This window comes from Grus americana, chromosome Z, assembly GCF_028858705.1.
Source record: "Grus americana isolate bGruAme1 chromosome Z, bGruAme1.mat, whole genome shotgun sequence".
NCBI lineage: Eukaryota > Metazoa > Chordata > Aves > Gruiformes > Gruidae > Grus > Grus americana.
Window position 1 is genome coordinate 41082188 of NC_072891.1, and position 27900 is coordinate 41110087.

General features: G+C 40.6%; 1 protein-coding gene across 2 annotated transcripts in view; it reads left to right on the forward strand.

Moving 5' to 3' along the window:
* Positions 1-5143: 5143 nt before the first annotated feature.
* The window catches only part of TRPM3 (transient receptor potential cation channel subfamily M member 3), a 429177-nt gene continuing 406420 nt past the window's right edge, over positions 5144-27900 (forward strand). For both annotated transcript variants that reach the window (XM_054809132.1, XM_054809133.1), the window contains exon 1: positions 5144-5331. In XM_054809132.1, coding sequence (XP_054665107.1) covers positions 5173-5331 — 159 coding nt within the window. In that variant the 5' untranslated portion in view covers positions 5144-5172. The remainder of the gene's footprint in view (positions 5332-27900) is intronic.

A 27900-nucleotide genomic window follows, 5' to 3' on the forward strand; every position in this document is an offset into this window, starting at 1 on the left:
AATAGGTTTGTTACTTCACCCGAACATAGAATAACTTAACAGATACTAACAAATTTGCTCCACTTTGTTCTTTCCTAATATCATAAGAACAAAACTAAGCATTCCACAGACTTCTGCCCCAAACTGGCCAGCACTATTTTCCACATGGATTTCGTTTTTCAACTCTTTTGTATTTGTTTGTGGTAGTTTAGATCTGTGCTAACCTTTGAACTGCTCAAGTTTCTGCTTGGTTAGTTGTAGTACACAACAGATGATGTACACAAGACCCCAGGTAATAGGCCCATTATGTCTGATGATGATTAGCAGAAAATTCCAAGCTTATTTGTGAAGCCGCTGAAGTAGCTGAAAAATAAACATTACATACCAGGGTAAGCATAACCAATACCCGAATTATTTCCAATGACTGTATGTCACAAAGAGTAGGTTTTAGGAGGTAACAAAGTATACAAATGCTGTGTTTTAGAATATTGCTCCACTGAAAGATTAAAATCCTCTTCTATCTTCAAAAGTGAGTGTCTTTTCACAGTTGCTTTCATAATTCATACACATATGTAGAATAATTAGTTACAAGTGTTTTCTAAGTGTACAGATGCTGAGGATAACTGAAGGGACCAAACTCATCCCAGACTTTTTTGCCATTAACATCAAAAACCAGATGAAGCATTTGCCATCCACTGGGAAAAGTCTACCTCTCCTCTCTCTCAATCTTAGTCTCCTTCCAGTTTCCACTTCCCTCGCCATGGACCTAGGATGCTGTTTAAGCAGTGGCACCATAGCCTGCAACTATGCTACACTATCATCTTGGTGCTGCTTTGCTGCTGCCTCTTGGTTTCATTGTCCATCAGAGAAGAGCACAGAGGGGAAAGCCTGCTCTTCAGGCTCTCTTGGTCCTCAGCTGGTTCCAGGAGGTAGGCAAGACTGCCTCACTGCAGGTATGATCAGCTGAAAAATTCCCACACATGTAGCTTCCAGGATAACATCCAGGCAAATTGCACTCCTCTGCCCTCCAGCAGACTTACAAGCACTCACCAGAGGCAACAGCATGATTTTTTCTCTCACGAGTTTGAGGCAAAAGCAGAATGACTTTCAAGCCACCTGTCCCAAAAGTCAGTTGCCAGTGCCCTACATCATAGCAATGACAGACTTGCAAAGATGATGGTCCCAGGTAAGACACAGTACCTCTGGCAACACTATACTGCTGTGATAGCAATCTGAATCCGATTAAAGCAGATATATATACAAATAAACACAAATCCATTCTTTTCTAACAGGGAGGGGATGCCAAAAACTGTTCTCAGAAACATTGCAAGGAATAGTACATACTTAAACAGTGTTTATTGTTGTTTTTTTCTTTTCTATTTCTTACATCATAACTATGAAATATCCAAGGACTTTCATTCTCAGGCCTTTGATCATGACATCCTTGTCAGATTCAATGCCAGCTGGCCATAGGCTTTCCTAATGTCATCCCTGTGTGCTAGCACAATATCTCTGTATTCCTCCTAGGCTACCTGTCCTTGCTTTCACCTTCTCTATACTCACTTTTACATTTGAGTTTTGCCCAGATCTCCGTGTTCATCCATGCAGGCATCCTGGACTTTTTCCTTGACTTCCTTTCTCATCAGGATGGACCACTGTTGAGCTTGGAGGAGGTGATCCTTGAATATCAACCAGATCTCTTGGACCCTTCTTTACTTCAGGTCCTTATCCTATGGGACTCTTTCAAGCAGATTCATGAAGAAGCCAAAGTCTGCTTATGCCTGGTTGTGGTGTTCCCCCAGCAGATACTGGGGTGGTTGAAGCTCCCTTGTGAGGACCAGTGCCTGTAAATGTGAGGCTACTTCTAGTCATCTGTAGAAGGCCTCATCCACATGATTAGTGAGAAGAGACCACGAGAATAGGTTTGTCCAGTCTTGAGGGCAGAGCCTACAGGGAGTCTTAATTGTTGCCTCCAACTGCTGAATGGGAAGCTGTAGAGAAGATGAAGCCAGATTATCGTTGAAAGTGTACAGTAAAGCAAGAAGCAGAAACAAACACAAGTGGGAATGTGAGAAATTCCAAGTAGTTATAAGGAAAATCTTTTTCACTGAGACCATGCTTAAGCACTGAAACATTGTCCAGAGAAGCAATGAAATCTTCAGTTTTGTTTTTTTTAAAGATATGACTGGACAAAGCCCTGAGCAAGCTGATCTAAGTGGACCTACTTTAAGCAGAGGGTTGGAACAGGTAACGTCCAGTGGCCCCTTCCAACATAAATTGCTCTATAGCTTCTGTCTTGTTAATGCAAAGTGAAATGAAAACATTTCATAAGCCCTGAATAACTGTTTCCAAGCCCCTGAGTAGTTCAAACTTGTTTGAAAAGTTTCAGTGGGTCTTGGACTCTGCTAGGCTAGAAGACTTAAACCAGGCAAATGGAGCCCTGTCACCACCTATTGACATGCCTTCTTGTAATTCTTGATAAAGATTTGAATGTACATATAAATGACTGTGAAGAACAAACATGTAGGTGGAATGAGAAAGGCTGAAATAAGGGTATCGGGCTACTGTATACATAACACGCAGTCATGTCCTTCTCTGTTCACAATGAAAATACTTTCTTGCCAGGCGTACAATATGCCTGATAAAAGCCCTAACAGCAATGTTTACAAGCACATGAGGAATAAACATATGGTGTGTATAATATAAATGTTAGAAACCAATCCTGTGTAGGTGGTTATTAAACATACATGTTGCATTAAATCATGTCAGACCATGTAACAAGTTGAAACTTACTGTTACGATGGTTTACACAAAAGGTGACTGGCACTTAGATTGTCAGGTTCAGATGAATTAGGGACTGAAATAAGAAGGAAGCTGTTTTCTGCGATGAAACTTCAGCCTCGACATCTGAAAAGAAACAGTATCTTCACATCTATTGACATGTGCATTGCTTTTCACAAAATTTGACCTGCTGATGTTAATCAAATGATCTGTGTTGTGTATTAGACTTGCCGAAGCTTAAATTGCTCTTGGCTATGATTTTGTTCTATTTTAGTTTGAAGTTTGCAGCACAGGCTATTTAAAATAGCTTTGCCATTTTAAATATTATGTTATTATTTGCTTATTTTTCTGTTGTATCTTACATGGTACTGTGAGCTCAATAAGTAGTCTAGCGCTGTCTATGTAACTAAAGAGGTGAAGGCACTAAACTTCATATTCCAGCTGCCAAAGAATTAATCAAGACTACTATCAAATCAGTAACACAAATATTTTTGTATCTTGTGCATGAATTCCTTTAGAGATTTTTATTCCCCATCCTTCCTTCTGCCAAGACTCCTTAAGAGCATGTCTTCCAGGTTTTATGTAATCTGAGTTTTTAAAAAATAACTTGCTTACAAATTTTTGTGGGATTTGAAAATCATTAGACTCCTCTAATGCATAATTAAAGGAAAACACTGAAGTTGGGAAATTTGATAGTTATGACTAGCAGATAGAGGAGACATCAGAGGAGTTGATCTATAGATGCCATTAAAAATGATAAAGCTAATTGACTTAATTGGCAAAGCTGACCAAATGCTGATGTGCCTCTCAGTGTGGAATAAATGAAGCTAAAAGCCCTCATGAGAATAGTTCAGCCAAATGAAGTAACTTGCTATAGTTACAGGTGTTGGAAGGAAAAGACCCTCCAGATAAAGCCTATCTCCAGTGAAGGGAAGGTAGTCAATCAGTTTGGAGTCTCATTAGGGGTGCGGAGGGCATTAGACTACCTAATGCCATAACAAAATACTTAGTTATTAGCTTCCAATCTATATTTAATAGAAAATTTAACATGTTTTTTTGGAAACTCTGACCCATCTTTCTTGCTTGTTGTTATGGCATTAGATACACTGTGACAAAAATATATCCTTTCATAAATCATTTTAAGTACTTAAGAAAGTACTACTGGAGAGAACAGCATACATCTGACTTTTTCAGTCAAATGGTCTTCTGAGAAATCTTGGTAAGAAGGGTTAAATCATAAGTACAAGCCTGCAAAACAAGCAATTTTTTGTAATGATCCCTGAGAATCAGAGCTTTTTTTTTTTTTTTTTTTTTTTTTTACATGGCTGTGTAGAACCAGATAAAATATTTACCTTGTAATGCTGTTGCCTGAGCTTGAATGCTAACACACTGACTAGCCATCTTATTAGTTCAGCCATGGGGACTTGAGCATCCTCTCACCTCATGAAGAAAAACCATCCATGAGCTCAGAGGGCAGAGGAGAGGCAGCTTTCCTCTGAGGCACCGCACCAGTGCCCTGTGCCCAGCACACAGAGCTGATGAACCCAGTCTGCACGCTCCTAAAGTGCCTGGTAGGGCATGTTGAATTCAGGACCCTGACCAGGACCACAGGAGACCCTTCCAGTATTAGTAGAGAGACTGTTAATTCTGGAGATACTCCTCATTTAATTTAATCTAGAAAAGCACCCCCCTAAAAAAAGGTTGCCTTACCAACAGGTATCATGCCATCCTTTGCTTCTGACTTAGTGTTTCCACCCTCCCAAGTGTAAAGAGGAGGGAAAAGTGCTAGACTTAGTGTGGAAAGCTGTGCACTTGTATATGCTGTTGGACTTTCAAAAGGAACATGTTTTATTATGGCAAAACTACTAATTTAGTTCCGTAGAGCTTATAGTGTAGCTTAATGAGAAGAAGCCTCCTGGCAAGATTTTGGCAGGATCTAGACACTGAAGTGAACAGGTGGTGTAACCTGTCACGCCTAAGCACGGTATAGCTACCTGCCCTTTTCATTTATCGTGCCTGTTTCCCAATTCACGCCGGGCACCTTTTTCGGCTCACGCCCTAGATTAAAACTCCAATTTTGCTATGGGATATGACGAGCTTTAATTGCCACCAAGGACGCCACGCCTGCCCCATCACCCCCTCCCCAGGCGGGTGTCCCCTATCACCCCCCCTGCAACTGCTCCCCCCGGGCACCCCTCCCTTCCCGCGCCCCCCCGCCCCCGCGGGACACGCGCCGCTCGCCCCATCACCCCGGCACCGGGGCTCCCCCAGGGCAGTCCCGCGGCCGCGGAGGGCGGGCGGCGCCGCTCCGCCCCAGCCCGCCTCCCCTACCCCCCCCGCGGTGTCTCCGCAGCATCGTTAAAACTAAGGGCGGCGCGGAACGACCACCGGGACCCGGCGGCGCCGCGGGCCATGGGACAGAGGCGGCAGAGCCCCGGGGCGGCGGAGCGGGGCTGCGCCGTCGAGGGGACGGCGGGCAGCGGCCGCGGGAGGCTGGCGGAGTCCTGGCGGCGGCTGAGCTCCCGGCGCGGCTCCGCCAAGCGCGGCGGACCCTCCGCGCCCGCGCCGCCGGTGAGTGCCTGCGACCGGGACCGGGACCGGGCTCCTCCGTCCGGGCACCTCGTGAATCCGGGTGCTGGGTCGGGGTGGTGGTAAGAAACCTGTTGCACTTTGGGAAGAAGAATCCCCCTTCCCGTGCGCTGAATCTCACTTCGTAGTTGTAACAGGTGCAGGTCTGCTGTTTTGCTTTCTGCGTGTGTGAGAGTAGTTGTTAGCGGCGACGCTGCGCGCAGCTCCTGGGAGAGCAGCGGCCCCGCTCCCGCCGCGGGTCTCGGAGCCGCCCGGGAGCGCAGCCGGTGCGGCTGGAAAGCGGCGGCTGGAGACTTGTGGCTGCGTTGCGCAGCTGAGAGGAAAGTGTCAGCTATCTTAAGCGAAAGACTTGAAGGCAGGTAGACTAAAAACATGCGCTTGGGAAACAGAGGTTTTGTTCTTGGGAAGGGGTCTTCCTTGGTGGTGTGTCTGCCTTCAGCTAGCTCGGTGAGATGTGTCAGTAATCTCTGAGGTGATGGACAGACATCTTGATGAAGATGCATGCCACAGCATAGATTACATATCAGGAAAATTAAGATCTTGGGAAGATACACACCAAAATTGAGAGAACAAATCGAGTATTCAAGTAGAAGAAGTGAGAGATTTATTTGAGTGCTTGACGGTCTTTTTCCTTGGGATCAGCACCCTAGTGTGAGGTGCTAAACAAACCCATACAAACAAAGATTTTGGATGAACTGCTCGCTGTCCAAGTACAACCTCAGTCCTCATGTGTTTAGAAACAATGTTGTGTGTTCTTACCAAAAGCTGACTCTCTGAGGTCTGGAATGATATGTCTTATTCAACAGATCAAATGTATTGTTTCAAAAAGAAACATGGATTTATAAGCTTTTGAGAAGAGGGGAAGATGCCCACAGGTTGAATGCCAACTGGGGAAATAAAAAGGGTGAAGAGACCTGCGGTAGAAAGGATGCCATGGCAACAAGAAAGCATCAGAGAAAGTAACACTATTCTCTTATGGAGGGGGAAGAGGAGGAGCATTGCTGTAGATTAAAATACTATAATTTAGGTGTTGGGTTTTTTTCCAGAATATACTAACATCTCTTTACAGTATGTGCCGTAAACTTAATTCTCAGGTATCGGTTCTGTCACCAAAACTCATCGGAAAAATGCATAATGCAGTTGAGGATTGGGGGTTTTTGTAGGGCTTGTTGAGTTTCTGTTGTTCTAACCAAGTGGTTTGTGTGCCTTACAGCAGAGATGAATTCTTACTCCAGGCAAAACCCTGAATGAGATTCAGGTTGTAAGTGTTTGGCCAGAACTGAAAGTCTGTATTAATCTTTGATTAATCTTTACATTTCCAGAATGTTTCTGAATGGGTGAGCAACTTCGTTCTGTTATCTTCTCTAAAGCAGTATTAAAGTGATGTATTTATACTAGTGCATTTGCATTATACTTAAATTAGTAAATTCCATAAATCGCAGGACAGATGGGAATGGTTGATTCTGAATGTTCATTTGTGGGTGGCTTGTTGGTTTTGGTTTTGTTTTTTTTTTTTTTTAAATTTTTGTTAGTTTTTTTATAAAACACTGGGGTTTGTGAATAGGTAGGTATTCATTTGTATTTTCTTCATTTATACATTTCTCTTTTTTTATGAGAGCATAGGTTTTCTGAAATCATATTTTACTAAGAATAATTCACTTGAGATAATTTTCCAAAGCAATACCAGAACATACTAATCCTTAAGACACTTACCACCACCACCTTTGTTTTGCTTCCCTCTTGCCCCCAAACAATCCCTGAAATAAAAAAGTATAAGATTTAAATCCTTTTAGCATTAGCATTATGGCCTCCCCCCAGCCTTGCCTCCCTGATTGTTTTTTTCTTGTAGTAACTTCTATTTGTCTGCCACAGTTTACTTTTACAGGTTGTCACCGATCTGAGGAAGATTTTCTGTCATCAGTGCTGAAGTAGGAGACTGGCACAAGTGATGCTGTACGCGTGTATTTTTTTTGTTCATGGTTCTTCCCTAATCTTGTCTTAATACCATTGTTCTGAGGTCTCAGATTCTGTGCCTTTTTAATTAAGAAAGGCTAGTTTTGGTCAGTGTTGTTAATCATCTGGAAACTGTCCAGGATGTGCGGACTTGCTTTCTTTCGCTCCTTAAGCAGGCTAAGAGCGTAAGAGCCTTTTGTAATGTGCCTTAGGGGAGAGACCACTACGGTGTGCAGAGAGTTTTGGACAGGTGAACGATGATGTGGGTAACCTCCTTGAAAACTTAGAATATCACTGCTTTAAAGCAAGCTCTGGGGTTTAACCTGTGACAAACTTACTTCTTTAAAACTGAGATTTATTCAAAAGAAAATGCAGAGTAACCCAGAGTGAGTGTGTGTGTGTTTGTTTTGCATAAAGCGTCTCATCCGAATGTCTTGTAAAGCCATTTAGGTAGGTGTTCTTGTTGTGCAAGAAAAGGAAAATTCTGCGTTTTGAAGAACTAATTTCCTCCCTATTGAGGCTTGCTTTAGATTTTCTGTCAAATGCAGAAGTTTTATATTAGTAATTGCACATTGTGGTTAGTAGTGAGAATAGCTGTGTTATTCTTCTGCATCCTTCTTATCAAGTACTGTCTACCAATATCTGAATTTTCCAACCTTCCTTTTCTTCACATGATGATTGTAGAAATTGTTGATTCTGATGTTTCACACTTAGTCAATGAAAAAGTAACAAGTAATAATCCTGAAAGTTTACTTTTGTTTTATTTCTTTAATTTTTAATTCCTGAAGAATAATTGGTAGTCTTATTTCTTTACCAAAACAGGGTTTTTATTATTTTATTTAGCTTGTTTTGATATTAGTCCTTGAGTGATAGAGAGGGAGTTGTTCTATTGGCAAGAGCTGAGGAAGGGAAGGGTATTTGAGATAGAAAAGGTTTACAAAAGCTAATATTCGCTAGATCACACATGTGGCTGCCTCTAAACAATCCTTAACTTCAAAGCGGTTATCTTTATTTGTAGTGTACTGACCCCGGTTACGTTTTGAGTAAAGGAGTTACATATTGAGGGACTAAAGTACGGCTATTGCTTCAGAAATGAAGCCTTTGCTGCTGTTTCCCTCTCTTCATCATCTGCTTGTGTAACTCTGGTAACAGAAAGCTGAGTGGAAACTGTCTGCTCAAATTGATGAAAGCTTTGCCATTCAAAACAACAGATCACATTTTGGATCATGTTAAATTTCTGCCCATAAATAGGAATGTCTGGCTTCTTTCTGCCAAGATCTTGATTGTCATTTGTGCTTATGGTCTCTGAATTATGTGAGTTTTTCAACCCATTGTAACCAGGGGCTGCACAGTAGAGTGTTCTAGTTCAGTAAAAAAGGAGTTAAATGGCTATTCTGCTGTACAGTTTCTGATTACAGCAACTCTTTTTTCTTTATTGTTCAAAGATAATAGGGTTTTCTTATTGCTTTTGAGCTGAATTTTCCCAGAGGATATTTACAGTAGCTCAGAAACAAAATGACCAGTGAGAAATGTATGAACACACAAAATACAACTTTTCTCTTTTATTTTGCTGTGGCATCAATGAAATTACAGCTATGAAACAGGTCATTGGTCCTGTCCTGGAGACTGAAAATCAGATGGGCTGAGTACAAAAGATTGGCAGGGAGAAATCTGCTACCTTATGGCAGAGCTGAGCTATAGTTACATGTGTATGTGGTTGGGGAGCAGTACATGTCCGGTAGTTGTCACCCAGTGAGTGAAGAGCTGGATTTCAGACTGACTTGTGGAGCAGATTAGGGGGCCTAGAACAAAACTTAGCTTGCCCTCTGAGTTCCACATTTGTGATTACTGTAATTTCCTCTTTCTAATTTATTGTGGCAAAAGCATCTTTGCCAAGAGGTTGGCCTGTCTGGCAAGGAGACTGTTAAACTGGGAGTGACACCAGAAAGAAATTACAGCCCAGAGGTAAGTGAGAAAATGGTGTGGCAAGGGCAGAAGGCAAAAGTGCAACGTTGGGGGAACAAGGCAGAGCTCAGACATGTTAAAACAGGACAAAAGGATATCCACCTCCAGGGTGCATGCACATCCATACATACATAGTCGAGCAGGAGGGATGAGAGCCCAGCATGTGGTCATAGATCTGCAGCATCATCGGGATACCTGTGACGTGGCGGAACAGCTCATGTGGCTGGAGTGCTGCGATGGATGGAGATGAGCCCTTCAGGAGAGACAGGCAGAGAAGAGGAGGAAGGGGGCTGCCCTCCATGTGAATGAGCAGCTCAGATGTGTGGAGCTCAGGTCTAGGTAAGAGCTCGTCAGGATTGGAGGAGAGGTCACTAAGCATGACACTGTGGTGGGATGTGTTACAGACCACTGACCAGGGTAAGGAAGCAGATGGAGCTTTCTCTGAACAACCTGAAGCAGTCTTTGTCTCACAGACCCCCTTCCTCATTGGGAACTTTAATGTGTCAGGGTGCCAGGCATTCAGGAGATTGCTGGAGGCTGTCAGGTATAACTTCTTGTTATCGAATGGTCCTCCAGTCCTCATACAGCACACTGTGCAGACCCTATCCATAGAAAGGCTGACCTATTTTGCTCATTCAAGCTATTACAGGATTTTCTTCCAAGGAAACAACTCTATTCATCTTTTCTGCTGGCAAAAAGAAACAATGTTCTCATGAGAACTTCTTGCTGCACTTTTAGATGAAAGCACAGTGGTGCAGGTGGTGTAATTTCTGGTGATGAGTGGGAGCTGCCCGCAGGCTACTCTCTTAAAATTGTTGTCTGAGTTTGTCCTGCGGCCAAGGACTTTGTGCAGCACAACACAGCCTGAAGGCCAAGTCATATGAGCAGCACAGCACAGCACAGGCAAGGGTGTACTCAGGAAAACTGGAATGTGGATCACTGACTCCTTGATGTGCAATGGTCTCCCTGACAGGGTCACTGATGGTGAAGGTGATACAGCGACAGCAGACACAGATAAGGCAGATCCCCACCACCTTCTTTGTTGTCACCAGCAAGGTCTGCCAGGCCTCTGTGCTTAGTGACAGGGCTCAAAGAGGAGATGAGCTTCCAGCTGGGGATGATGGTCGAGTCAGGGATCACTCGGGAGCACTCGACCCACACACAACCCTGGGACCCATTGGGCTGCACCTCAGGGTGCTGAGGGAAGTGGCTGATGTCCTTGTGCAGCTGCTCTCCATCAGCTCTCAAAGGTCGTGGAGATCAGGGAGGTCCCCAACAACTGGAGAAAGGCCAATGTCACATCTACTTTCAGCCAACCTGAGGAACCACAGGCCGGCCAGCCTCCTGTCGGTCCCCGGTAAAATCAAGGATTGAGACCTTCTGGAGCCCACATCTGCGCGCAGAAAGGCGAGGACAGCGACAGGGAGCAGTTGGTGAGGATTTACCAAGCGTAAGTCATGCCTGACCCACCTGACTACCTTCTGCAACATGATTGTGAGGACAAGCAGAGAGCAGCAAATGCCACCTACCTCTGCTCTAGCCAGGCTTTTGGCACTGTCTCCCCCAATATTCTTGTACCTGGTCTGTGACATTACATTCTGGGAGGGACGACATGTTGGTGGGTGAGGACCTGGTTGGGTGGTGGGCTCACAGGGTGGTGAGTATGGGTCAGACACTGCCTAAAGGCTGGTATCAAGTGAGATCCCACAGGGTCTGTGCAGGGTCTGTCCTGTTCAGCATCTCCACCAGTGACCTGGAGGAGGGGATGGAGGGCGCGTGCAGCCCTGGGGAGGAGTCAGCTCTGGGGCATGTCCTTGGGCACTGGTGGGCAGCCAGCTGAGCCAGGAATATCTGTATGGCCAGGCAGCAACGAGGACTAGCTGTACCTGTAGTGGAGTGGGGCAGGACATGGCCCGAGAGCCAGGAGAGGGCAGAGACTGTCCCCTCTGCTTTGTGCTTGTCAGACCCCACCTGGGTACCACCTCCAGTTTGGGTTCCCAACACAGAAGAGAGATCAGCAAACCAGAGGGACTTCAGGGGACAGTGACCATCCTGGTGATGGATGATGGGACTGGAGCCCTTGCCTTCCAAGAAGAGGCTGCAGGACCAGGGCTGGTTCAGCTGGGAGGAGGGATGGTTTCAGGAGCACTCAATGGCATCCCTGGCACTGATGGGAGACGATGAAGGAGACACAGTCAGGCTCTTCACAGTGGTGCGTGTGGCAGGGTGAGAGGCAGCAGCACAGCTAAGACAGTGAAGGCTCAGGCTGGAGATAAGAAGAAGGCTTTTCCCCAGGAGGACAGCCCAGCTGTAGAGCCGGGGCCTGGGAGGGTGTGTCGTCTCCATCCTTGGGGGGTTCATGCTCCAACTGGGTGAAGTACTGAGCAGCCCAGTCTGACCCCGTGTCTGAGCCTGCTTTGGGCAGGGGCTGGAACCGGAGAGTGCCCCATGTCCCTGCCAGCCTGAGTTACGCTCGTACTGTGCAAATCAGCATTAAAAAGTCCTTTGAGAATTAATTTACAAGATGCACAGTAACATATCTAGTAACTCTTGTCTATAATCTTAATAACTTCTTGAAAAACTTAGAAGCGTACCAACAGAGGTTATGAGAAGTGAAAACACACTTCTTAATAAAAACCAAAAATAGTAGTTCTAGCCCAGGGCAGGGACTGGTAAAGTAATCTGATAATACTGCAAAACGGAAAGTAACGCTTTGCCTGGCCGTTCTCCCTCCTGCGCCGGTGGGAGGGTGCACTCCTCTCTCCTGCAGCCCCCCAGCCCAGCCCCGGCTCCTGACTGCCTCCTGCAGCTGGACGATTTAGCTTGCAGGAGGTAGCTAAAAGCAGGTGTCTGTTATATTCAAATGTAATACTTTTCTGATGGTTTTGTTGTCCAGAAAGCGTAATAATAAAAGATCCGATAAAAATGGAAACCAGAAGTCTCTGTCAGGGGTGTGACTGGGAGGGGAGGCGAGGTCTTGGCGGATGAAGCCTGTGAGGGTGCTTCTGCAGGATGCAGGTTGGGTGTTGTGCTGCTATGGGACTCACATCATCAGATGAGCTGTAATGAATTTTACTTCTGATATGGTTTTAACATCTTTGAAGAAAATACTCATCATGAATTTTTTGAAGTTTTTGGTAGCTGAAGCGAGCATAAATAATTCTCTGCACAGATACTTTAAAATGTGTGACAAATTGGACATTTTTTCTAGCTTTTATTTTAGGTAACTGATCTTTTTTCTTAATTTTGGCATCTATAAAATGGGGGGTTTAAATATGATATAGTATATAGTGGAGTGTGTTGGGTTTTTAGTTTGTTTCTGTGTACTGTGGATGAACAACGCTTTTTCTGACTGCTTATTCGGAGGGATTAATAACAAAGCCAAAACCAATGGCTGTTTATACTTTGGATTAAACACAGTTTCCTGCACCTCAATGTGAGGTTGCTTTGTTAAGAATCTCTCCTGAATGTGTTGCCTAGTGTCTCCCTGCGGTGAGCTTCCAGTGAGGAAACATGTCAAGAAACTTCTTTTAGTAGACCAGTCCTATATACTTGTCTGGACAGCTGATCTTGAGTTTGTTCTTTTACTGGTGGGGAAAAAAAAAAAGTATTCTGTGATTTACCTATTTGGTGCATGCATGGACTAGTCTAAGTAGTGCAACAGCTGGATTTTTAAAGGTTAATAATTCATCATGATTTTAGGGATCATGTTTTTATCAGAACTGTCCCGTGGAAAATGTTTTTGCTTGCCTGTTACCACTCTTGTGAAGAAGTTCTCTGTTGCATATACTGAGTTTTGTCTGATACTGGAAAAACATCTATAATCCTCTGTCATTAGTATGAACTGATTTTGAAATTGCTGAATTTTGTGCTGAAGAGAAAGTTTCAGATTTTGGATTTAAATAATTTTGGAAGATGCTTATGTTAGGCAACCCTCAGAAGTTCCTTCCATGCTAAATTATTCTATGGTTGTAGCATTTAACAGTAGTACTCCATAGCACAGAAGATGAGGAAAACAGGAAAAAAAAAAAAACAAACCCAAACCCAAACAAAGAGGGGAAACGGATTCTCATTAAAATGATGAAACAGAACAATAGTTTCATTTCCATAATTCTCATCTGTTTGTCTCCCCTGAAAATGCATCAGGGGTTATTATTTTGAAAACATTGTGTCTAAATATCAAGGACTGAAGTTACCTTGCTGTTTTTCTTTCTTTCTTGTGGAGATAATAATTATTAATTATTCATGTACAGTCTATTCTGTATCTGAAATCAAAGTACATGTATTTTAAAAGGAGATGGAGATTTAATAACGATAGTGTCAAACTCCATGGGCAGAATGAAAAAAATTACTAATAATAGGAGGTCTCAGATTTTTTCTCATTTGCTTCTTTGGGGCCTTATAATTTTTAAGTGGTGGTTGGCCTTCCTTTTTAATAGAAGATTGATTTCAAACCGAACATCCAGAATCAACAGACATCTTTTAAAATCTTGAGCACTTCTAATTGTGTGCTGTGGATGAACTGGTAGTCTGTGAGTTGGTGATGTAGAGGTACTGTTGTCCCTGACAGTGATAGAGTGAGATCTCTGTGGTCTTTTGATTTTTGTGGTACATTTTTTTTACTATTTTTTCTTCACTATAGGAAGCAACTACCGTGAGGCATGCATGTTGGCTCTTGGAATTCACCTGAAGGTTATGCAATATTGTTTTATTCATCACAGCATAATACAGACAAGTACTTCTCAAAGTATTCAGTATGTTAATATCAGTTAAGAAAGCAGGAGCACATTTTTAGACACAACTTGCACATTTTTAGTCTAACAATAGCTGAAAAGTGATACAAGTATCCTATTTAACCTATTTTCTATGCTTGTAGCTGAAAGCAACTCTTTAGAGACGTATTTAATACTTCTGCTGAAGCAGCACTTTAAAAATTCTGTCACATTTCAAAATGAAAATTTTAAAATAAATTTTTCTGATATGAGTAGTTTTTTTCTGTTCTTCTTACGTTATTTTTGCTTTTAGGTAACATATTTGCTTTAATGACATAATGGCAATGTATACCAAGTAGGCAATCTCCTGTTGCAGCTTTTAGAAGTTTGCTGTGAATTGCAAAGAAAGTCTTATTATAAACGCCTGTGAATCACAGTGACTGCAGAGGTGCAAGGAGGAGAAAAAAAAATCATGTCTAAACAAGCAACTGAAAACTTTCTGCTACTTATTGCCAGACTTTAAGTGCTTGCTCTCTGGAAATAAAGTGTAATGAGAAAAAGTATCTGATGGTAATGTGCTAATTTATTATAGCTATTTATTCTATCTTTATTTCCCCTGAATGGTCATAACGTGATATTTACTGTGACTATTTTTTCAGCATTTTACTCATATATTTAATTATCTTTTTTTGAACACACATCAGATATAGTTTTTATTTTTAGTGGCTGGCTGAGCTGGTTTATAGACCACCTAAGGAAAAATTTAGATCTTATGAAGATAGGTGAAGCTTCAGTGATGTCAGAGTATTTATGCTTAATCTTATTATACATTTAAGATCAAGAATAAGTTAATAGAGAAATATGTATGTGCATATTTATATATGCTGTGTATTTCTCAACTTACTGAAAATTATTTCCAAATCTAAAACAAAGAAAGTCAGAGGAAGTTCCTGGGAGCAGAAGCTTATGTTTGGCATTACAAATGGTACCCTGTTTCAAGTTGCTCACGACATTAATGTTGAAATACTGCTCTATCCATAGAAGGAGCATTAACAGTGTTAACTAAGAGTTGAATCGCACAAGCTCCTTCTTTGTAGTTATCACCATCTGCATGTTTTAAAAAAATTAAAGACCCGGTTTGCATTGACTGACAGGTTTTATATATACATGTGCATAGTCTGAAAATTTTAGCTATGAGACAATAAAGTCTGTGAACTTCACACTGGTTTTGTGGGGGTTGCTTTCAAAGCTATCAAAACTAAAGGCTAAACCTGGACCTTCTTCATGAAGAAGCAGAGGTGACTGTAATAAATCTGTGGACTAATAGCCTAGTGTTTCCATTCTCTGACTCCCAGCACAGGCCTCCATCAGTATTCCTTGCTCCTCCGGAACGCGACCTTACGCAGACCTACAGGATATTCTGGCACAGGGCTCTCACCTTCATGTTGAGCTGTTACTCTTTCGAGGGAATAAGGTCATTTGGGAAGGTGAAGGTGGGTCCTTGTACCAGCCCTGATGCCTTCTTCACTGGACTAGTTGGTGTGCTGAAGATGCTAATGGGATCTTCTCTCTAGTTTAAGAGTAGAACTAAGGAGAATCTAGCCTGGAATGTTGAAATTACTTTCTTGGTGGAAAAGCTGAAGCAGGCTATAATATGTTTCACTATTTGCTCTCTTTTTTTTCTTTTCGTTTTGAAGACAGTTATTATGGAGAACCCAAATCCACAGTACCTTTACTTCCTCAGTTTTGTCTTGTTCTCCAATGTAAGCCAGCCTTTGTTGTTAAAGGATTCCCAGACATTTCCCAGAAATTCTTCATGGCTGGACGTGATCTAGGGAATTGCATTAGTGGTCCCTCAAGAGAAGGGAATACAAAAAAAGGGAATGAAACAGAAAAGCCACTGCATGTGACTGGATGACTTAGAACTTCCAGAAGGGCTGGTGGGAAGCTTTGGGTCCCAGAAAGTTGTTATAGGAAATGAGGAAGGCTGTAGTAATATCAGAAATTGTGAATGAAGCTTGGGTAGAAGTGGAAAGCTACTGGTGCAAGAAGACGGGAAAGAAGATTTTAATGAGCTTAGCAATGAAGGTAGATGCAATGAGGTCCACCTCACAGAAGTAAGCATATTTGTTCTCCCATTCAATTATGAAAATTGTGACATATGTTCAATCCAACTGTTTTGGAGATTATGATCTTTTTATTTTAGATGCGCATTTTGAAGAAAATATTTCCCTAATGTTTAGGTATTAGAGTTCTTTTAAAAGCTAATATTAAAAGACAGACTGTCAGTCATATACATTGACAACAGAAAAGCACAGATATTGTGTTATATGAAAATACAATTTAATCAGAATGCAAGCTTTCAGCCTGTGTGGGCTAGGTCTCCAAAGGCACAAATTCATTCCTGACCCAATGCATTTGAAGTTGATGGAATATGCCCTGATGCTGAGCATATAAAACATTTAAATATAAGAATGTGAAAGTCTAGGGATACTTTTTTAAAAGGTCACAGTCTTAAAATTAATTCATAGAAGCCATTAAGAAGGCAAGCCTCTTAGTTATGATTGTTCTGTGTCAGTAAATTTGACAACCTTACTAAAACTCCATGATGGTTATTTCTGTGAGGTACTGAGAGGACTTCAGAGATGTCCTATTTCACACTATTGCATCAACTGAGTTATGATGCAAATAGAGCAGTAATGATTTGTCCCTATGTCAGTGCTGGAGTGTGACTGTGTAGATGCCAGTTCATGTTCCAAGTGGGGTGGCACTACTCAGACTGCAGAGTGTGCTGGTGAAAATCTAAGCTGAGTAATTAAGAAAATGCAGAATACAATAGTAGATCGTAATGCACAACATTCATAAATGATGGTGCAGCAGAAAGCAGCGGTTTAATTAACTGGGACACACGTGCTGTTGATCACAATTTTTCTGCAGTAGTTAACAGAGGGTGCGACTAGCAAAATACTGAAATTACTCAGACAAGGTTGTTAATCAAAACGTAAGCAATGAATATCCTTCTGTTAGTGTTAATAGATTCTCAAATAAGGGATTAATTTTGAGTCAATAAAGAAACACAGTCATGATTTTGGTTCATCAAGCGTTTTTCTCATTGTTATGAACAAGCTGCTTATAGGCTACCAGACATACTGTTTTGGCTTTTGTTTCAGTACAGACACAAGTTCATCACTGCAGGCCAAATAAACAGTGGATATGAGCTATAAGCGTAAATCACTACTTGCGTCTCTGTAATCTACCAACTGCTGCATTACAATGTGGTTGTGGTACCTCAATGGGAAAGCCATGGCAAAGTGGCAACTGTACAAAAATGTCTGTTAAAGCAGAAATTTGCCTTAGCTATTTCTTCTGTTTTTTCAAAAGGGGAGAGGGTAACAACCTACATCCTCACTGGTGCATACTGTTGGAGGGGTTTCCCATTTGAAGAGAAATTTAGAACTCTTTAAAGGTCCTTATGTGCTGTGACTTCATTTAGCTTGAGAAAAAACACAGTTCACCCAGCTTCTGTAGTTGCTCTTTGCACTCACCAAAATATCCTTATGCTTCTCTTTGCCCATCATAAACCCCTGTTTATCCCACTTTCCCTGTTTCATCAGCTGTGGGATTGTCTGAACCTCCCCCAGTCCAGTCTCCATTTTCAGGAGTTAATTGTATCTAAAGTTGTCAGATTTTTCTTGGAAATCAGTGGTTTATCTGTGTGTGTTTTCCCTGGACTGTCCTCTTTGCATGTGTTAACTGTTCTATTCTTTCCCTCCGAGACTTTCTGCAACACTGAGACTATCATCTCTGCATATTCTTCTCTTCCCACTCTAATTTTTATATGTATATATGTGTGTGTGTGTATATATATATATATGTAAAGTCTTTTTGAAAGTTGAGTCATAATGATGTGTTTATATTGTGTTATTGTTGGAGAATGAGCAGAAGTACTATTATACTGAAAAGCATTGATGGTCTCATCCCACATTTTCATTGGGTTTTAGATCTATAAACAAGTATAGAATGCTTGAAGCAATGATTCTGCATCACTGTTGATTCCATATCTCCTCCCCACTATTTTTCTTTTGGTTCCCACAGCCTTTCTTCCTTTGTTTCATCTTCTTAGAAACTGCAGTGTAGTTAATATTACAATGCCCAGACTGTTACCTGGCTCTTTCTGAGTCAGGCATGCTGGAGCATGGGCTGGAGCTTAGCGTTGTCTCAGACCCAGCCTGCTAGAATTGAAAGGGCCAGTGAGAATATCTGGTACTCCTCTAGATAGTCAGGGGTCTTGTGACATAAACCAAACCATTTGATGTTGAAACTAGAGGCAAGACTTAATGAAGGTGCCTGTCCCAATAGGTGTGTCTGTTTGCCTTTTTTTTTTTTTTAATAGATAGAATAAGTCTTATAGTTCATTTTATTTAATGTCATGATTTTGAGGGTAATCTTTAGTCTCATGCTGAAAATATCAGGTGTATTCCATTTGCATAAAGGTTAAAATATTTTTAGTTTCCTGGAGGCAGTGACTCTAAAAAAAGAGAAATCATGCAGTCTTGTAAGAGTGTTTTTCTTCACTTAATAATATGGCACTGGAAAGCTATAGCTAATTGTGCCTCCTATGCTAATGACCTTGCTGAGTATGATGTTGTCATCATAGGCAGCTAGGGAGATCACAATTTATTGCTAGTGGCTGGGGTGTGTGTTCCATCAACAGCTGCATATCTCATTGCAGAATGTGTTCTAATGGAAGGAACACTTCAAGTCAAATTAAGAAAGTTGATGATATTTCACTGTTACAATAATCTGACTGGATAAGATGCCTATACCATTACAATCAGATCTAGTACACTGGGAACAAAGTCTCAAATTCATTGTGTGAAAATCCATAAATGTTTTGTTAATTCAGTTTATTAATGTCAGAACTTCAGCTGCTGAAATTGCCAGGCCTTTGGATCTTGATGTTACCCTTAACTAGAAATCACTGTTTTGCTGGCAGATAGGGAAGGAGGTGATAAGTCTCAAATTTTATGAGGAAAATTAGCTGTTGATTTGCCTGGAATCGACTGTTGTACTGGTAGTGTGATGGATGTAACATTGCTGTTAAGGGCTGGTAATAGATACACAGCTGAATCAGCACATAATGAAGCAAGTATGGAAAGTATAGCTAACATCTATCTGGGCATTCTAAATAATCATCCAGTTGCCTCCACCTGCACATACTCAGTGGGCTTTGTTGATTTTTCCGGTATTTTGTAGATATCCCGTAGCTATAGTTCCAAATGTACTGTTGAGCATTGAGAAATCCCGGTATATCTGGTGTACATGTGCAGATGAGAAATTGAGTACATGCACAGTAGATCTGGTATGTCTAGGAAATAAGAGTTTGCCAAGCCGACTTGTGCACGGTGGAACATCTGGCATCTGATACGCTTGCACTCCCCTGGGCTTGCACACATGTGGTACATAGCACATTGACTGTTTTCCTCTTGAAAAACTCACAGTGCAGGACAGGGCTTTGTCACAAAAGCTGTAGCTGCATTAATTAATTCATTAATGAACTAATCCACCTAGAGGATTCCCAGATTTCTAGATAGAAGAGTTTGTCCTAAAACAGTCCCCCATATTACTGTGGTTCTAAAGCGAACTCTTCTATTGAGGTGTGGCATTGACAGAGCCTTACTGCTTCAAGAAATGGAATATGATCTTTGTAGATTTTTCAGAGTTACTTGTCAGTATGGATGGAATTTTTTTCAAAAGGAGACTTTAGAGATAAAAGCACAAGACTTCATTTTGAGATGAGCTTGTTGTGTATAAATACAATTCTTTTTTAAAAAATTGTTTTAGATAATGGTATAAGACCTCTGCATTTGATAAAATATGAGTATTGCACAGTTGGAGAAAATGCTTCTATGACTTTCTCATACGTGCAAGCAATGAAGTAACATGTTTTCACAGGTGTAGTAGGGGACCTAGTGAATTTCTAAGCATATTTGGAACTAGATAGAAGTATATTTATGTGGAATTCAAAGCAAAAAGGAAGAAAAATCTAAACTTTGTTGAAAAACTTAGGTTATGTTTGCTGCTTGATTTTTTCACCTCTGATAGAGACAATTGCTTTTCACATTTAAATAAAATGGTTGTGCAGTTATCTGCATACTTTTAGACACTGACATTGTCCATCTTCTTACATAGAGGGAACCAAGTCCATACACTTCCCAGAATATTGGGGAAATATTTCAAAATCTGAAATACAGATAAATGGCAATGTCACAAAGGTATGAGTTTGAAACAGTTTTAAGATTATATGCTAAGTAGCCTGGCATAGCACTGATTTGCAAATAACTAAGAAATATATGAAATATATGAAATTGATGATCTTTAAGGTCCCTTCCAAGTCAAACCATTCTATGATTCTATGTTTTTGTGAAGATGACCATTTGATTTTTCTTCGTCTGCTTCAGCGTGGTACCAGGAATATAAGAGGTCAGAAATTCCAGCCTAATCATTTGCCTCGTTTCAGTGCAAGAGAAGTCAAAATTGAATTGCTAAATTGTTACCTCCACAGAGGTAAGATGAAATTGGGAAAGGGAATAATAATCAGAATATATTTTAAAACATAGAAATCCAAAGACAAATTTGCAAAGTTCTCAAACAGTCAGTTCATTTAAAGTGTGTAGATGTTACACAAGTATGTAGGTCTTAATTGAAAAGAAGTGTTCAAATAAAAAAGTCACTGTTGGTATATACTGTTATTATTTCATTTGTAGCTTTAGAAATATTTATTACAGAATTCTCCATTGAATTTGGAACCTGTCAGCAAATGCCAACAACAGAAGGAAAAAAAAAATCCAATAAATCTGTTCTCAACACATAGTTAGGTCTGCCCTTTAAAAATGTTCTATGGCTTTTGGGAGAGAAAGGAAATATAAAAAATTAATCTTTTTGAAGGGCATGTCTCATCACCATTCTTTTTTCTCTGAAGAAAGAGGAATGAAATTTTCCTTTAACATAGTCATCCACTCGCCAGACTTACTGTGGGACGTGTCTGGAGAACATTAGCAATAAAATATAGAAAACTTTTATTGTAGAGAAACACGCAGTTAAGACATATACAAGTGTGTACAGGCTACAGTCAGCAGGGTGGACTTGGAAATGAAAATTTTATAGTAAAAAAAAAGAACTCAATGCGTTAAGTCAAATATTTAGACTCTTCAATTCTGAATCAGAGTTCTTTATGTTAGAATGAATCTTACTTGAGTTTGTGCAGGGCAAAAGTGTAAATCTGATTACTTTTGTATATCATATAGAAATTTCCATTCAAATGTAATTCCACTTGACAGTATCACATGAGAATTTATTAACAAGCATAGACATACAAGGTTAGGTTACAGCCGTAGTAATAAATCATTTTGTTTTAGCCTTGTTGGAAAACACCTCCTGCCTTGCAAGTAAGCCTTTTGCAAGGTCCTCAGAAAGAGAGCAGAAGCTGAAGATGGTCTGGCTAATCTACATGGCGGAACAAGTATTAATCTTCTGGGTTTCAAGGGCCCCTATGTGCAGAACATGATTTCAGACTTTTGCCTATCATTTCTTCTGACGGGTTTGCTCTCAAGAGTGTTCTACAGGTGCTGGAGTTCTGCAGAGCTTCATTATGTTTTCTGCTAAGCTGGAGGTTGTTTTCTCAGATGGTAATGAGTGATTTCATGAAGTTCTGTGTGTGGCCACTGCAACTCTGTTTAACCTGAACAGCATGGGCTACTGTTTGCATGCTGGCATCTCCACAAAGTCTTTCTGGCGTGACACTTGAAGAATTCTGATTCCTCTTTAGTTGCATACTCAGTGTGATACTACATCTCAGTTGGGTTGCTTTTGCTCAACTAGGATGGTATGTGGAGTGAGCATAAGACTGGTATGTTGGTGACCAGGCAGTTAGTAATAGGACCTAAGCACTCAGGAGACAGAAATCCAAAAATTACTTGCCATTTCTGGATCTGGCTATACTTTATGTTCTAACATAGTCATACTATGTGACTATGCAGTCTACATTGTACAAAACTTGCCTTTGTCATATGTACTAATCCTGGCATCATGTTAGGCATGTCTGTTCTTGGATGCCTGGAGGTGCTCTGCATATCCCAAGAGAATGAGGGCTGGTGCACAGGAGTGTGAGAGAAGGGCAGTCTTGGCTTCTCATTTGGTCTTGGATGCATCCAGTAACCATCTAGAGGTGACTCAGGAAATTTCTTATCATTTTCCAGTTCACATATAACTATGCAATCAAGCTTTAGCAAATTTTTTGCAGTTTGTCATTTTAACAGCTACCCTGTGATTCAGCTTAGGCTCAGGAGCTCACTTGCACACGTGTGTTTTAGCCTGTTTGGAAGCTTAATTTAAGTGACTGCCTGTTACTATTAGAGATGTCCTTTAGAGGCCTGCTAGAAGAGATCAGCCGCTGAGAGCTTGTTTAATGCAGACAAAGCCTAAATTAATTCCAGTTTTGACTTCTGTGAGACAAAACCTCTAGTTTTATGAAAGTGCTAATGGAAACGTTGCTGACTTGATTTCAGTTCCTGTGAAAACAAAAATTTTGAGCAATATGGGGGGGGGGTTTATGTTTTTTAACATTTGAGACTAACATCACCTCTTTCATTGTCAAAACTTAAGTTCCACAGTTCAAATATAAACTCAAAGCGGACCTTTATTTTGAAGTCTGTTTATGCCCTTACGCTTGTTGGCCCAGTGCTCTGCCCTGAAACCAAAAGGGAACCAGCATTCATTGAAAGCATGGAAGGTGTCTTCTGCATTGGTCTGTCTACTTCCCATTATTTTTAAGTACTACATTATGACACTTCGGTAAGTGTATTGATAATAATTTTAAAAGCAGCTGGGTATTTTGCATGAAGTGGTTAGCAATTATTCTCCTCAGTTTTAGCCTAAATTTATTCATGGCCTCGCTTACCTATTTGTTCTTCTTTTGTTGTCAACCCTTAGATGAGATAAGATTTATCCTATTGGTGTTATTATGAAGTGACAGCTAGAAGTTAATCTAGCTCTAGTCTTCAAATGTCTTTCTCCCTCAACAGCCCTTCTCTGTGCTTATTCTAAAAGAAGCAAATCTTTTTTCTTCTTTTTTTTTTTAACATAAATGGTTAAAGACTACAGATTGCTGCTACAGAATTCCAAAATTACTTTCTTTCCTGGAAATATATTTCCTGATACATCCTAGGACTTGGTGGCATATAGTCTTATCATCTAATCCCCCTTATCATTTAATACCTGTTGAGGGTATGATCTTGCCTTTTGTACTATGAAATGATCTTTCTTCTGTTGGCTGACATGGATAAGTCATCCAGATATTTCCCTGTATGACTGGTGCTTTCCAAAATTCTGTTATTGACAAATATGACTTCTGTTACTGGAACAGGGGTTTTTTTTTTACATTAAGGCAACTAATGAAGCTGTGGAAAAAGACTGTCCTCCAGAATGATACATGAGGAGATCTGCTGGTAATCTCCTTTGTCTGATGCATTTTTATTCCAAACTGCCCTTTCATGTGGTTGTTTTGACTTTCTTTAGCAATTTCATTCTTCTGTAGCTTATCTAATCTCTTGCTGTGTGACAGTGTATCAAATGTTTTATTACAGTCAAAAGAGAGAAAATTCTCTTTTTTTCCTTCCCCTTTGTTCAGAAATCTGGCTCTTTGTGTCTAAGGAGGCTGTTTGGTCCATCTGACATGCTTTGGTTTTGCCAAATTTCCTCAAATTTTTAGTCCTAAATATAATGGAAACAAGTAGCTGTTTTTTCTGCACAACTGTATGAAAAAGGCTTTTTTTTCTTCTTCTTTTTTTTTTTCTTGTTTTTCGGGAGGAGGGTTTGGGAGGTTCAGGAAAACAAATATGTGGACTAATAAACTAACAGCTAACAGCACTACTGATGGACTTTAGTCCTACACTTAACTGGATAAGAAATGTAACTTTATTAAAGAAAAGAACCAGGAACACCAAAACAAGAATGGGGTATGGCATTTATGTTCTCCAGGCAGCCTTTTGATTGCCATTTGCATTAAAGTGTCTACAGACTCCCACATACGTGTAACTTTTCACTTAAATCTTCTGCTTGCACTGAAACAAGTTATAATTAAAAAATAGCCTTGAAACCTGACATATATTTGGCTTGAATAAACAGTGCCATTACATAAAATGCCAGACTTTTTGTAAAGGCAGACACTGTCATTTGTGATACAAGTTTGACAACTTAGTTGAATCTTCATACTGAAACAAAGGCGGTAAGTACTGAATACATTTGACAAGTAAATTCTCCTAGCAGAGGATAGCTCCCATCCTGTCTCCTGGGGAGATCTTGCTTTCTGTTCTCCTTTCTGTGTATGTGAGGGCTCCTGAAAGGACACCAATGTCATTCTGGTCATGGAGACAGAGAAAGAAGTTTGTAATGGGCACAGATGAAACAGCCCAAATTAGAAGAGCTGAACCTTCTGTGTGGCAGAGGAGGTCTATGGGTGCACAAGGTAAACAGAGGAGTCTTGCAAGAGGATTATGACAATACATGAATAACATCAAATGTATGTGGCCAAGGCCTCGATATGTCAATCTGGGACAACATGGACCCACCTTGAAATGAATTGTGTGATGTGATTTAGATGCTGCAGAGGACACTGTGTGATACTTTTGAGGGACCACTGCATATCCCTAAGGCCATTTCCACAGACCAGTCACTCACACATGACAGTAATTTTTTTTTTTTTTTAAGTTTTAGCGCTAACCAGGACCCCTAGACTTACCAGAGGTGTGTAATTTGTTTTTTTACTCTGTGTCCTGATAAGAAGCACGGACACATCAGAATTGTGTAGCCAAATGCAATCTGTTTTAGCCATGGTGCCTCTTCCTTACTGAAAAGTGATAACCATTTGAAGGTAGCTTATATTCTATTTTTATGCAATGTTTCAAAGTCCTCATAAAAAGGCAAAGAATGTCCAAATGACAAGTATAAAAATCAATTAGACTTTTTGTACTCCATATATATATGGCAAACAGTATAATTTGCAGGTTTTGCCCTCTTTAAAATTACCTTGTATTAGCAGAGGGAGGAAAGCAAAGGAACCACCTCACTGCTGTTGGCTGGGCAGGACATTGCACATACCTGTGCAGTTCTTACGACTGGTGGTAGGACCTTCCACTTCAGGAATTTGCCTACTTGAGAGCTTGCTGAAGTTAAACCAAACTTTCTTCCAGGTTCTGTTCCCTAAATGGAGTATAACCTAGATCTATGCTTCTTCATGGTCACCTCAGCCATACAGATAACAAGTCACAGATACAAGCTACAGTTTGTAAGATTCCATTATTTTTCCTGTTTCTTGCAAATGTTTGCCCTTTAGGTGGCTCACTGTCATAAATTTCCTCATTAGGAACAGTAACCAACATTTACCAACCAACAGGAACTAACCAACAGTACAGTAATAAATTTGACGACCATGTAGAAACACTTCTACATGAGGATTTTTAAACTAAGCAGGCTTTAACAGAAAAGCTGACAGTTGTCAGAGGTGTCTTTCTCACTGCATTGTTATCACTGTATCATTTGCGGAAGACGGGTGAGCAGAATTCTCTCAGAAAAATATCCAACCCAAAATATTTATCTTGCAAACTTTCTCCCTCTTACATCTTTTCCTTAGCCTAGCACTTTGCTCCTCTGAAGCACTTTGTTCCTCTGCTCTCCTTTTAACAAAACAGTAAATAGAATTGAACTGATTTAATGGATGGAACGGACGAAAGGCTGAAACAGTATGAATTAGTGCATGAAAGTGTAATCTAATCAAGCTGAGAAAAGTCTAAGATTCTTGTTTCAAAAGCTTCTATACTTACTAAAGGCCTACTTACTGTACAGGAGCTTTCAAAAATTTATATTACTATTTTAATTGTGAGGCATATGCATTGTATTTTGTTATATGCATCAAGCTACTGCATAATTTGGAGTAAAGATTTCAATGGTTAGAGCACTCCTAATGTTTCTTAAGCTTCCTCTATGTATCTACTTAGAGTCATAAAATGTAGTCAATAAAAAATTGCTATGTAATTAAGTATTGTTTCATACTTAGCTTTAATATTTGTGCTGGAAAGTAAATCTGTTGCACAGTGTTTTGCTAAGAGTGGTTAGAAGCAGTGTTGCTAAACTGCTTATCAACGTTAATACGGTACCACTGTTCTCCAAAGCAGAAGGTCCCCACTGAGGGCTAATCACAAGGAAAAAGCTCATCAGTGCATTATGTGGTTTAATTTAACCATCTGTATTACCTTGGCATGACAAGTAATATTTATCTGACTTTCCAGCTGATTTCAGGAAGCTCAGCTGCCAAGATGCAAAGTTTTAAGTAATCAGATAGTAGGAAGACAAAATATTCCTCTAGATAAGGAATGAAGAGCAAAAACTGGGAAAACATTCTTTCAATCCTGTCACTAAATGAAGTTGATGTTCCAACACTGTAAAATATCAAAGGCAATTCAAGTATTGTTTTTAAAAATGATCTAGTTACTCCTACTACACAGTCCATTGAAAATAACCTCTGAAAACTACTTGCACGTGTGTATTTACAGGAAAAAAAACCAAACCAAAACAATGAAGAAAAGATAGCTGAAGGTTAAAGCTGTAGTATAGAAAGAAGTATAGATTAGGTCACCTTGCGTGGGTGGTTTCTCCAAGCCGCGAAGTGCTGTAGTTATAACAATGTTGTGGTAACACTGCAGCTTTTTTGAAGAATATGGGGGAGGAGGTGGGGTTTTGTGGTGTTTTCTTGTCTCACCCCTAATTATTAAATACCAACTTTTGCTTTCTGGAGTACGAGAGTATGGATTATTTATGTAACAGAGTGGGCAAAAATTCAAAAGAGGATTTAAAATGCTGGCACCCTTCCAGGAAAAGATGAGAATCCTGACATGGAACAGATGCTTTGATTACTTTTTTTCCTACAAAACTGTAGACTCCATTGTTTGATGTTGTTTTTAAACCTTCTACAGTTTGACAGTAGCGGTGGTTTGGCATACATCTACAGGTCTGTGGGTTTGGTTTTTTTTCCAGGGCTTAATCTTTGTATCTGTAAAGGGATATCAGTAATGCACACACGTATCCACTCATTCTGAAAAAAATGTTTTAGCAATGTATTCATAGTTTGCATATATAATATGGATTACTTAACCATATCAAAAACAATGGGAAGAGGCTTAGTTACTTGCATTTTTTGCATTGTGCATTCTTCCTTATGATTTGCTCAGCTGGAATCTGATCTGCCAGAGTCCTTGAGACCATTAGACCTCCACCCAGCACATGGCAAGAGGGAAGTGGCAGCGTGGTTTTTAGCACTACAGCTCACAGTCGCAGATGTGTTTAGACAGTCCTGTCTGTTATTCGTACTGTACGTGAACAGATTGCGTCCCTGAAAAAGTTTCTGCATTTCATTCTGCAAACTGGCACTCCAGAAACCAAACCCCTCTTCGTAAATTGACGTGCTGCTTCGCCCCACGTGGGAGGGTTACTCTGAGCTGTGCCGCAGTGACGTGTGCTTGAGCATGGGCTTCCTCTGCTGATGGCTCAGGGATCTCAGGGGCTGTTAAGGGAGATAACAGGCCGCTTTGTGCATTTTTAATGAACTCGTTCTAATTATGGCATAATGAGATTCTGTTCCTGGTCTTTTCTGCTGTGTCATGTGTTAAACCACAGGACTCGCAATAAAGGCAGGGAGGACAGGTGTTGTTTTAGGCTAACACAACTAGACTAGAGCTGTTTTCTTGCCTGAAAAATATGATCTCTGTTCAATTATTGTTTTTTATAGCTTTGCATTTTGAAAGCATTCCCTAGACTGGGTATGAGAAATTGCGTCATTTTAAAGAGAGAGTTTTCGATCTTGTGGGGT